Source organism: Pinus tabuliformis, chromosome 2_2 (assembly GCF_031772625.1).
Source record: "Pinus tabuliformis cultivar Carrire ecotype Pingquan chromosome 2_2, CPIR1, whole genome shotgun sequence".
NCBI lineage: Eukaryota > Viridiplantae > Streptophyta > Pinopsida > Pinales > Pinaceae > Pinus > Pinus tabuliformis.
Window position 1 is genome coordinate 1,062,335,789 of NC_142300.1, and position 13,251 is coordinate 1,062,349,039.

The following is a 13,251-nucleotide window of genomic DNA, read 5'->3' on the forward strand; positions in this document are numbered from 1 at the left end:
ATTGAGTTAGACATAGTTCTTGTAGATAGTAGGCTTATCTCCTTATATGATCCCTTTTATGACCTTCCTTCAATCTCCTTTTATTCCATATATCTTCATGTTGCTTTTTTTTTCCTTCTTCGCCTTAGCTCTAATACAATGTTAGAAAATCAGAAAGGTAGAAATATTTTCTCTTCTTGATAATTATTGATGATATTATTGAGTTCTTAATACTTGTTCTAATGTTCTTCTTTTATGTTTCATCAAGCAATTACAAAATCCAAAACATGAAGATCAAGGACACCAGATGTAGGCACTCAGTCAGGGCTAAAACCCCTATATAGGGGAAAACCCAGTCAAGAACTCTTCCTTCAATAATTCAAATGAGATATAGCAAGACGCCAAACGAACAAAACTTCCTTCTCAACCAAGTTAGCCCTCAAATTGTTCTTTCAGCCTTCAAATATCACTTGCAACGATACTGCATCAACCCTACTTCAATATTACACCAATCTTGCATCAATGACAAATTGTATACCCTACTACATTAGAATTTCGGCTCAGCTTCAAGACTATAATTTTGGCCCTCCAACATCTTCAGTTCCTTCGCACGTATGAGATAAGAGAGATAATTTTGACTTCCTTATAAAAATAACGACCTCCTTCTTCTTCGTTGGCCCTTTCCTTCTTGCTTCTTGAATTACTCACTTTTTACTACTTCCAGCTATTGCAATTCAAAATTGTGAGATATATCTTCCAAATGATTCGAGTTGCTACTCATATATAGTCATCTTAGGTGATCAAATTCTTCTAATGAGGCCAAATTTCCCTTCTTTAAATTTGACTTGGTGGAGGAGGCCTAGAAGACCTAATTTACATTAAAATAATGTTTTTTCTTGACAAATGAATCCCAAGAATGGTTATTTACATTATGACATGGATAAGGAAACTTGACATAAACCCTATAAGCCTACAATGGAGGCTTTGACCTATAAAAAATTGACCCAAGCATGAAACCCATGCTTTAATAAGTCAAAATAATAAAATTTATTTTTATTTCTTTTTACAAATGTATTACATTATGTCTCAAATACAACTATGAAGACCGACACTAGTTACATTATTCAATAAGAAGTAAAATTCATCTTTTGAGGAGCCAACCTATAGCTGAGGGTATATCCACATGGTGTATGATCCCAAACGTTAAAAATTTCAATAGATATATCACACTTTAGTGTTCTAAATAACATATGATTTCAACAAGAACGAGAACTCAGAAAGGATATGGAAATGTATCCACTTTATTTAATTAATTACTCCAAATAATAAATGCCTAAATAATCAATATAGAAAACCTTTGCTAATGGCATGCAAGGTTTCCCATTAAAAGAGAAATCAAGACAGTGAAGCATAATCATGGACCCTCGATGGATCCACTAGAGAAATTACACCCATGGGGTTTTCATCCATGGGATCAAACTAGAACTGGCCTTGCCAAGTTCTCAACAAAGACAAAATAGTTAGATAACTCAGGATGCCCCAAATTCCTAGCTCTTATTCCCTTTTATAGGCTTGATGGACTTTTTAGAAACCCTATTTTATTATTTTCCCTTGAAAAATGAAGGAAAATACCATGGTAAATAACATGGAGATATTTCATCCATTTTGATGATATCAAAGAAAAGGAATATTACAAATCCTCTCGTCCTAAGATTGCTTTCCCTCAAGCAATCCTCATTTATCCATAGATGACACATTTGTATACGGATATGAATATCCCATGCAAACCATTGTGCTACTATACGCTTCCCTGTTAAGAACACATGAATGGATCCTTTGGTTTTTGGATCCAAAACAATCCTTTGACCATTCCTTCTATCAATAGATTCACCTGGATTCCAATGCCACCCAAGTCCTAGGACCCGTGGGTTATGATACCACCTCGTCCCTCCATCATTTTCTGTGCCTAAGGGCCCATGCTATTATATGCCTTTGGCTAAGAGTATCCTCTTAAGAATAACCACATTAATAGAGTACCAACTCATAATCACTTGCACATCCATCATTTGGGAAAGATAAATACATGCACATGTAACAAATCTACTTTGTTGATGTTGTTTGATGCCCAACTCATGTTTCTCCACTTGGCCACCCAATGTGATCCATTTGGAAAACTTTTCCGTATTCTCCCTAATGTATATAGGTGGGTTGGTAGTGTCAGAAGCCTTGTCTATGTACTCCTATAGGGGAATACTCTAGAACTCCCAATTGTAATCCTCTTGCTTCCTTTTGAGGGACTTGAGACGTACCTCTACACTAGAAATATTGGTCTCTGACTTGGCACATACCCTACGAGCTCCTCAATTTTGTTGTTCTCTTTTAAGATAGTGTCTCGGGTCATCCAGACTCTCTTCTTCATCTTCATAAGGTCTGTCTTGAAATGCTTGATCTTTTCTTGAAAGTCCTCTACTAGCAATTTTCATGCCTTGTTGAATGCCTATGTATCTTTATGCACCGGATGCCCAACTATCATAGCTCCATCTTGAGCCTCTGACTGACTCTCTGGGAATAGTTCATCCTACACACTAAGTTTTTCATGCTTCCCCTCATGATCATGCTCATCATGCTAGTTCACTATTGTTGGCTCCTTACTCAAGTCTTCCCGACCTCCTCCACTGGTGAAGACACTTTGTTTCTAATCCTCTCCGGCTGTCGAACACATATGCATTGTTGGATTGTTATCTATACTTGAATTATCATATTATCTATGGAAAACCTCCTAGATACCTATGGAATATGTTGTATAGGAGTCTACCTCATCAATACCATTAGGTATAATTTCCTCATGCACTTTTGAATGCTTGTCATCGTGCAAGTCTCTCTAAATAATATCACACTGCTGCTCACCATCCTGAAAATCAATAGACCCAACTATAGAAGACTCCCCATGATTTAAAGGAATCTCTTCTTGTTCTTTCCTTGTTTCCTCCTTCCTATCACCTATACATGAATGGTTAAGTGCCCAAGGTCCCTTGCAGATAAAGCATAGTCCTTTCCTCCTTAGTTCATTCTTGCTGTAGGTTTTACTACCTTTGTTATTTCTTCCTCCATCAATTGTTTTAAGCTCCTTCTTAGTCAGCACCCTTTTGAGCAATTATGTGTTTTGCATGACCAAATTCTCCACTAGATCATAGGAAGTTGGTGATACAATTAGTTCCTTTCTCCAAATGGTAAATAGTTTAGATCTTAATATCTTATAGATGTCGACATATCCTTCTAAGAGCAATGACATAATCCTTTGCATGCTTTTTTTGACACAGTTTAGATGACTTTAAGTAATGCTAGTATAAAAGATCTAGAACAACTAGGATATTAAGTCGTCACATTCCAAATTCAGCACGAATGTTCCAAATATTTACTTTGCCATGAGTTCTAATATTTTGCACCACTTTTGAAAGGCAGGAAGCATGATGGTGTTCAACCTTTGAAGGGATTATAGTATTAGCTGCAATATCTACCTCATGATATCATTATTGTAAGGCAGTAGTGGCAATGTTAAAGCTATGATTAAGCTAAAACAAGAAGCAAATGTGAGATTGACCTCTTTACAAGGATTTTCCCAAAGTTTGGGTTGTATCAATGCAAGCACAGATGGCTTGAGAGCCCAAGTGAGTTTCTTCCATTCTGGTTGCCCCACCTTGGATAGATCTGTGTCTAAACCTCCAACTTATGAAAGTCTATGACTAACATAGTTTTTTGCAACTCTAATCCAAGTGCGAAGAGCTTAACATCTCTTCCTTGTTCTTCCTTCACTTCCCATGGGCGCTTCTGCTGCATAATGGCATATGCTCATTTCGAGAAAGGTTTGCTTCTTTGACCATTATTTTGTTCTAAGGAGGTATTGGTGTGTAAAGGACCATATATTTCCTCTAGTTCATCAATACGTTTATGGGTGTTCTCTAGGATCTATTCAAGACCCATCTTCACACATACCAAAGCAGAGAAATATCAATTCTCTTTAACATCCAACCATCATAAATCCCAAAATTAAATCCTCCTTCTTCTTTTCTTCTCCTCTCTCTTTTTTTCTCTTCTATTGATCACACAAAACATGATTCTTACAGTGAACCAGGTGAAGGGTACTTATCCTTTTCCAACTAGCTATTTGCCTAAAATATCTTGACATGCAACCACACACTTAGTGTCGTCTATCACTTAACTCGAATTGAGTCAACACTCAAACACTCGACCACTCAATCACTCAGTTAACTGACTCTCTATGTTTATTCAACTCCTCATGCAGGAGTAATTATCTAATTTTAACACTCCCCCTTAATTACAACCGCTAAACTAAAACATGACTCATGACAACTCAAACATGCCTGCTGGTCTATGTCTCAGCTAGGCTTACAACATCCAAGTTTCTTCTATGAAACTCAAACACTTCTTGTGCTAATGACTTAGTAAATATATGAGCCAATGGATCACTAGATTAATGAACTTCTCCATTGCTCACAAGTTCTCTAATAAATTGATATCTAGTATCAATATGCTTGCTCTTCTAATGAAACACACTATTCTTGGATAGTGAAATCGTTGAGGTGTTGACACAATATATTGTTGTTGATCATTGTTGTTTATGCTTGATTCCATCAAATACTCTTCTTAACCACATTGCTTGACATGTTGTTGATGTTGATGCTACATATTATGCTTCTGTTGATGAAAGTGTCACAATGGGTTGCTTCTTAGATTCCCATGAAATTACACCTGAACCAATATGGAACACATAACTAGAAGTGCTCTTCCTATCATCCAAATTTCCTGTAAAATCACTATCTGTGTATCCAATCAAATCTTTCTTTTTTGTGCTTGCATAGATTATGCCACAATATCTAGTTCTTGATATGTATCTTAGAATTCTTTTTCGTGCACTCCAATGTGTGTCTTTTGGAGTCTCCATAAATCTGGAAATCAAACTCACTCCTTACATGATATCTGGTCTTGTTGCTATGAGATACATGAGGCTGCCAACCAATATTTTGAATAGAGTTGGATTGACATCTAATCCTTCAATATCCTTGCTTAAATTTGTACATGTTGCAACTAGTGTAGGGATAGGTTTTCAATTTTCCATCCTTAATATTTTCAACAAATCTTTGGCATATTAATTTTGAAAAATAAAAATTCCTTTTTTAGATTTCTCAACTTCTATGCCAAGAAAATATTTCATGAGACCAAGATATGTCATCTCAAATTCTTTCATCATGGCTGCTTTAATTTCATCTATCTCAAAATCACCTGTAAAAATCATGTCATCAACATATAAACAAACAATCAAAATCTTTCCATGCTAATTTACCTTTGTGTATAAGGTAGGCTCAATGTTGCTTCTGCAAAATCCATTCTTAATCGTGTAGTTGTCAATTTTGCTATACCAAGCTCTAGGCACTTGCTTCATTCCATAGAGCGCTTTCTTCAACCAGTAAACTTTCTCTTCATTACTTGCAACTGCATATCCTGGAGGCTGCTGCACATAAATTTCTTCTTCTACAATTCCATTCAAGAAGATTGATTTCAAATCCATCTGATATAATTTACACTTTTTCTGAGTTGTTGTGGCTAGAACTGCTCTTACAGTATCCATTCTGACTACTGGAGCAAACGTTTATCCAAAATCTATTCTAGGTTTCTCCTAGAATCCTTTTTCTACATGTCATGCTTTAAATATGTCAATTTCATCTTTCTCATTCAACTTTGTCTTCTACACCCACTTCACACCAATGATATTTTTGTCCTTTGGTAAATCAACCAAATCCCATGTATCATTATTTTCAATAGCTTCAATTTCTTCATCCATGGCTTGCACCCAATTTTCATCTCTGATTTCTTCTTCAAGCGAAGAAGGTTAGAGTGACAACAATGCAAAATTTGATCTAACATCCAAATCATCATAAATATCTTTCAAAATTCTCATCTTTCCCTTACCATTACTTGATTCATCACCTGATTGATTTCTAGGAGAATCTCGATCTATTGATCTGCTTGAAGATCCATGCTGTTTTGAAATCTTGGATTCCTTGTTGGTGTGTCTCTGCCTGGTGTCTTCACCTATGATTCTTACTACTCCTTTTCTGCTACATCATCTTCTTCCATCAGTGGCACTTGTGCATCAACTATTTTCTCTACTGTTCCGTTCCATGACTCTTGTTCATTGAACACAACATCTCTACTAATTATGGTCTTCTTTGTGACATGGTTATACAATTTGTAAGATTTTGATTGCTCACTATAACCAGTAAATATGCATTTTTCACTTTTATCATCCAATTTTCCTCTTCACTCCTTAGGCACGTGTGCATAAGCTACAAATCCAAATACTCTGAAATGAGATATGTTGGAATACATACCTGACCATGCTTGTTCTAGTACTCTATTCATCACACTCTTTGTAGGAGATCTGTTGATCACATAAATAACACATGCAATTGCTTCTACCCAATACTCATTAGACAAGTTTTTTCCTTTCAACATTCTTATTACCGTGTTCATAATTGTCCTATTCTTTCTCTCTGCTACACCATTCTGTTGTGGTGTGTACCTGGTTCTAAAATGTCTTCTGATTCCATTTTGTTTGCAGTAATCATGGAATGCCTTTGAGTCATATTCTCCACCACAATATGAACTCAATATCTTGATCTATCGATCACTTTGGTTCTCTTCTAAGGCTTTGAATTCTTTGAACTTTGTAAAAGTTTCAGACTTCTACTTTAAGAAGTAAACCCAAGTCTTTCTGCTATAATCATCAATGAAGGTGAGGAAGTAAAAACTTCCACCAATCGATTGTGTCCTCATAGGTCCACACAAGTCTGTATGTAGTAGCTCAAGAGGTTGCTTTTCTCTGTATGAAACTCCCTTTGGAAATCTTTTATGGTGTTGCTTTCCCAAGATGCAACACTCACAAGCACTAGAAGGTTCTTTGATGGGAGGTAATCCTCTGACCATTTGTTTCTACTGCAACAATCTTAAACCAGAAAAGTGCAAGTGTCCAAATTGAAAGTGTCATAACCAATAATCATCAGAACATGCAACTGTAAAAGAACTCACTTGACCACTGTAATTCATAATTAGAGGAAAGAGTTTGTTCCTCGTCATCTGCACCTTTGCTATAAGCTGCTTGCTTGGGGGCTTGTCATATATAACACATTCTTGACCTTGAAAGATAACTTTGTATCATTTCTGTGTCAATTGACCAACACTTAACAAATTATATTTGAGACTAGGAACATAATATACCTTTGAGATTGCCTTCGGCTCCCCTTTCTTGGTCAAATATTTTGACCACTCCTTTGCCATTTACTTCCACTATCTTGTCAGTCCCTAACTTTACTTATGTTTTCACAGATTGATTGAAATTTGCAACCAAATCCTTTTTTCCTATCATGTGGTTACTGCAACCATTGTCTAACAACCACACACTAGCAGAAGGTTCATGCATGGTATGGCAAGCTAGGAACATGGAGTTAGTACTCTCTATAGTGACATTAGCTCTCTGGTTCCCTTGATCAGCTATCTTCTTCTTGCAATCACGAGCATAGTGACAAAATTTATTGCAATAATAACATCTCACCTTTGATTTGTCAACTCTTTGATTATTGTTGAAGCTTTTGTAGTTGCTTCCACTTTCATGTTCATGTTCTTCTTGGCCATCTCTCTGACCACCATATCTTCCACTTAGTCCCCTATCTCTCGTTCTACTTCTGCCTCGACCTTTGTCTCTTGAAATAGAAACCTAACTTTTGAAAGAAGTCTCTAAAGTGGAATCCTTATTTTTGTCTATCCTTGGCTCATGCAATAGAATTGATCCCATCAACTCATCAACTGTCAATGATGCCAAATCCTTGGCTTCTTCTGTGGCTACTACCACAACATCAAATTCGGTAGACAAAGATCTCAGGACCTTCTCAACCACTATTTGATCTTTAATTTCTTCACCATAAATCTTTAACTGATTTATGACAGTTATGACCCGATTCATGAAAGATCTCCTCTTTCTCCTTCATCCACAGGCCTTAAAAATCACTCCTAGTATTCTACAACTTAACAATATTAACTTTGGTCATACCTATATAGTTTGTCGCCAAAGTATCCCATGCTACTTTCACTGAAGACGTGATCATAATCTTCTGGAACAATGCTCGGTCCACTCCCTGTTGGATAAGCTGCAACGCTTGTGCATTCTTTTTCTTGTCTTTCTTCCATTGTTCCTTCTCTGTATTACTAAGATCTTGTTCTTCTGCTTCATTCTTAGGTTCTAGAAACCCAAACTAGACATAATCCCAAACATCATGTGCCTACAATGTGGTCGCCATCTTAATGGCCCACACATCATAATCTTTCTCTGTAAATGGTGGGAACTGAGACTGGAAATTCGAAAAAACCATCTTTCTACAAAAAAATCTCTTCAAATAAATTTCTCCTTTCGTAAAATTTTTCAAAAAAAACTTTTCAATCAAACCCTCAATTTTTTATTTTATAAAAAAATCTAAAAAAAATATTTTTCAAAAAATATTTTTTTTAATAAAACCCTTTGTTTTTAACATGCTCTCTTTTTAATAAAAGACTTCCCACTCAACGCATATAAACTATGATTCCCACTCAACGTATATAAACTTATGATAAATCTTAAGACGTTGACTTCGTAATTTATAAATACGTGTTCTTCGGTTTATTAACGCGTCTTCGACATTAATTAATTGTCATGTTAGTCCTCTAACGCTTCCAATCATAGATAAATCTGGTTGCATGAAAAAAGGCATAAGGTAATCAATGTTAACCAGAAAATATGAATTTCTCTCCTCTCAACGGTATAAGGTAATCACGGTTAACTAGAAAATATCAATTTCTCTCCTTTCATATAGACTATTGCAAATCCTTTGTTACCAATTTGTTGGAAAGGCAAAAAGACAAAGCATGAATTCACACATAAAACACGACCTGCTTCTCTTCTATTAATCACACAAAACATGATAATTACAATGAACCTGGTAAAAGGTATTTATCCTTTTCCAACAAACAATTTGCCTAAAATATCTTGACATGCAATCACACACTCAAAATCCTCTATCACTTAACTCGACTTGAGTCACCACTCAGTTAATTGACTCTCTATATTTAGCCAAATCAACATGGTGGATTCCTCCCTGCACCATCACAACGTGAAAAAAAAAAAATTCAGAAGCTTGCGTGAGACCTAAGCTTCATTCAACGCACCTGTCCAAGCTTCTAGAAAATTTAATATTGTACCCTCCTACCCACGATTCTCACGAAAACTGTCCATTCAACTATTACAATTTCGTCAGTGCTACCGTCCCATTCTGCCCACGACTTGGTCACTCTCTACATGGCGTTCCCCCTGGCATAGCGCAGTAGTGTAACTAGATGGAGGAATTTCTCAATGGAGTAGTCTAACCAGGTGGAGGAATTTTCCAGTTTCCAGGGCCGCTCACAAAAACTTCCAGCCCTGGCAATTGTGAATTCCCTCCACCGCCTTTCGCCAACCCCACATTCCTCCACCACCTTTTTCCAACCTCGCATTCCTCCGCCACCCTTCCACCTTTCCACATTAACTCCTCCTTGTATCTGTTTGATAGATCCCCCAAGATCCTCCCGTCCAAATGATTCAGGGTCACATCGCATCGCGGATGATGGAGTGTCTGTATTTGGTTGTCGGATTTCAAATGGAGGCCAAAACCATGCACGTCTCCCCCATTGATCGCCTTCATAACACTGATCGCTTTCAGAACTTGCAACCAAGCAGAGCGCGATGTGAACACCAAGCTAAATCTATCACCATTTCCCATAGTTCAGACACAGTCTCGTGATCAGAACTGCAAAACCAGACAAGTAATCTCTATCATTCCTTTAGACTGGGAGTATTTCTTGATTAAAGGTTGCATCGTCTCGCGCACACACGTAACACCTGTAATTGGAATTGTATCTGTGCATTAAAACATGTAAGAACAATTGGATTCTCTTGTATAATTATCTCCTCAGTAAACTATTTTAACAGAGTTCCGCTCAATTGCAATTTCAACTGTAAGGAATGAATGAAATTAACAAGAAAAGGATCCAGAATTTTCCTACACCCCCACCGAATAACCAGCCAAGAAGACTAGTTATCAGATGGCACAAGAACCTCGATCTCCTTTGTCACATCCACAGTTGTAATCTCTTCATCTCCCCTCTTCACAATCTTATCTTCCCTTCCTTTACCAACTGTCTCCAGCAAAGGCTCTGTCAACATTCTTGTTAACTCTGAATTCAAACAAGTTATTTAGATGCTATGCATAGGCTTGATGCCAGAACAATTTACATTTGTTGTTGTTTTGAGTGCATATGTCAGCCTAGAAGTGCTTGAAAATGGTCAGCAAATACATGCCCGCATCATAAGAGGCGATTTGCAGTCGAATTTTGTTGTGGGTAGTGCTCTTGTGATGATGTATTCCAAATGTGGAAGCATTGTTGAGGCACGACTTATGTTTGATAAAATGCCTGAACGAGATGTGATCTCATGGAATTCGATGATTGCCGAGAATGCTCAGCATGGGCAAGGACAGGAAGCTCTCCAACTCTTTGATCAGATACTACATTCTAGGGTAAAGCCTGATAATATCACATTCATTGGTGTTATTTATGCTTTCACTCATGCAGGTCTTATGGAAGAAGGGCATCGATACTTTGAATCTATGACTCGCGATCATTGTATCATCCCTAAAATAGACCATTATGCCTGCACGATTGACCTTATTGGTTGTTATGGGCGCTTGGGTGAGGCCGAGGAAGGAGGCCATGAAGATTTTGTATTGTGGGGACCTTCAAGTAGGGTATGTCACCTATGCCAGTCTCTTGTAGGGATGTGTTAACACAAAAGCCTTGGCAGAGGGTAAGTGGATCCATACCCATACGATAAAAAGTTGTTTAGAGCCAAATGTATTTGTAGAAAACAATCTCATCAACATGTATGCTAAATGTAGAAGTGTCAATGATGCACGCCAAGTGTTTGACAAAATGTATGAGTGGAATGCTATTTCATGGAATACCATGATTACATGATATGTTAAACAAGGTGCAATTGAGTTTGCTTGCCAAATGTTTGACGAAATTCTTGAGTAGGACATGGTTTCTTGGAATTCAATCATTGCAGGATATGCAAACACTGGAGACGAGGAGAAGGCACTTGGTTATTTTGTCCAAATGTTGGGGGTAGGGATGAGGCTGGACCGGATCAGTTTCACTAGTGCTCATGGTGTTTGTGTTGCTATTGAAGATAGAGGAGGTAAGCAGGTACATGCTCATATTGTTAGAACTGGATTTGAGTCTTGTATATTTGTGGGGAGTTCCCTTCTTGACATGTATGTCAAGTGTGGAAGTATGGAGGAATCAAACAAAGTGTTTGACAATATGCTGGAAAGGAATGTGGTGTCGTGGACTGCCATGATTTTCGGGTATGCCCATAATGGTCATGGTGAGGAGTCCCTGAGGTAAAAAGCTTAATTAAATGGCAAGGTCATGTTTGTGGGAATAGGTCTTAAAACACATTGTAAACAAACTAGATTTTCAAGTCTGAAATACCTTTTTGAAATAAAAACATTAAAGAATATTGAACATTAATATCAAAACCTAAACAATTCACTTGGAAGCCATCTACATGAATATAACCAGTAATGAATGTGACATCATCTCTAACATTTTCAACCTTTTCTCACCTCTAAAACAAAAGTCAAGGACACCACTATTCAATATATTTTGAGATCTGTCTTGATTAGATTTGAATGCAAAATGATATTGTTGTGGATCAACAAAAAAAAAGGCATTTTTAAAAATATTTGCACATGTTTCATGTATATATGGCAGCACACTAGAGGAATGGATATGAATTTAATAAGAATGAAATTATGTTGTTCCTAAATGAAGACAGTGAAAGCTTGAGTTGATGATTTTGTACTTTATAGAAATAGTAAGAAAAGGTAATGGAAAAGAATATGTATAGAGTTGGAAATAGCCTTCTATTGTCTTTAAAAGCTGCCTATTTTATCCTTACTTTGGGGAGATTTTGTCATTAAAGAAAATTCTACGTTGGACTGTAACATAAGGGCAAGAAACCTACCCTTTTATTTGTTTACTTTCAGCAACACCAATTGGCAACTATGATGAGAGATTGCGTCAACCCAGAAAAGCTCAAAGGCAACTAGAGGAGAGGGATAAACAACAAAAAAGAATAGCTGTCTACAAAGCATGCACAATTTTGGGCCTTTCCTCACTTGAACAAGCAAGGGGTTTCTTCTATATATGCTTATTTGGAGCAGCAGTAAAAAAGCTAGACAAATTCATTTTCTAGACTTTGGTAGGAGCAGACAACTCCTCACTTTTCTATTCTCTAGTTCTCAAATCACTACCACCACGCAAGCAAAGGTACTCATGGTAACCTATTTCTAGGACACATTATGGTGCAACCAATTTATGTACTTTTTTAGGACTCTCCCATTTTTCTCGAAAAAGTTGGCACTCTACTTAGAGGGACAAAATTGTCATTCTTTCAGAGAGTACATGCTATGTCAACATTATTTAAAATAGCCTTCCGCTTACTTACCCACATAATTAGGGAAAATGCATGTGATCTAAATCCTCCATCTAGTGCCATCTTTGAATTTCGTAAGGAAATGAGATCAGTTCAATATTGAATAGCTATAAAAGATGAAATTTCATTGCCTTTTCTTTGTTTTAGCACATCTCTTTTGCCATAGGTAGTGGAATGTGACCATAGTGATTGCTTGCTATAAATTTCACATATATTATGGCAGCACCAAGAATCTTTGAGGACGGACTACTAGTAGAGTTATGATGTAAACATACATTGTAGAAAGGCCTTTCATTCAAGTCTAGTCCTGCTTAGCAAATGGTCACCCTCAAAAAACATGGCCAACATTTATTGGATTGCATCTGTTCATGTTGTTTTAGGAATCTTTCCTTTTAGGAATGCCATGTTCAAAGTGAATGAGGCAAGAAGCTGCATCTTAAAGGAAAGGCTTGCATCCCAAATAGCCTGCATCCTTTTGTGCTATTTATTTTTGCCATTATTGAGATTCTATCTTCTGTTTAATTTTGTTACAATACCAGATTGAACATTAATTTCAATTTTAGTTAGAATGTTGCAAAGAAAGAATTGTAAATCAGAGAAACTACTCAAATAATCAAAATGTGTCGTGAGGC

General features: G+C 36.8%; 1 protein-coding gene across 1 annotated transcript; it reads left to right on the plus strand.

Moving 5' to 3' along the window:
* The first annotated feature begins 10,337 nt into the window (after window positions 1-10,337).
* On the plus strand, window positions 10,338-11,526 carry LOC149197055 (pentatricopeptide repeat-containing protein At4g18520, chloroplastic-like). The gene is made up of 2 exons (XM_089408541.1): window positions 10,338-10,860; window positions 11,186-11,526. Exons 1-2 carry the CDS (start codon window positions 10,338-10,340, stop codon window positions 11,524-11,526), a joined length of 864 nt encoding a protein of 287 aa, XP_089264667.1.
* Window positions 11,527-13,251: the final 1,725 nt, after the last annotated feature.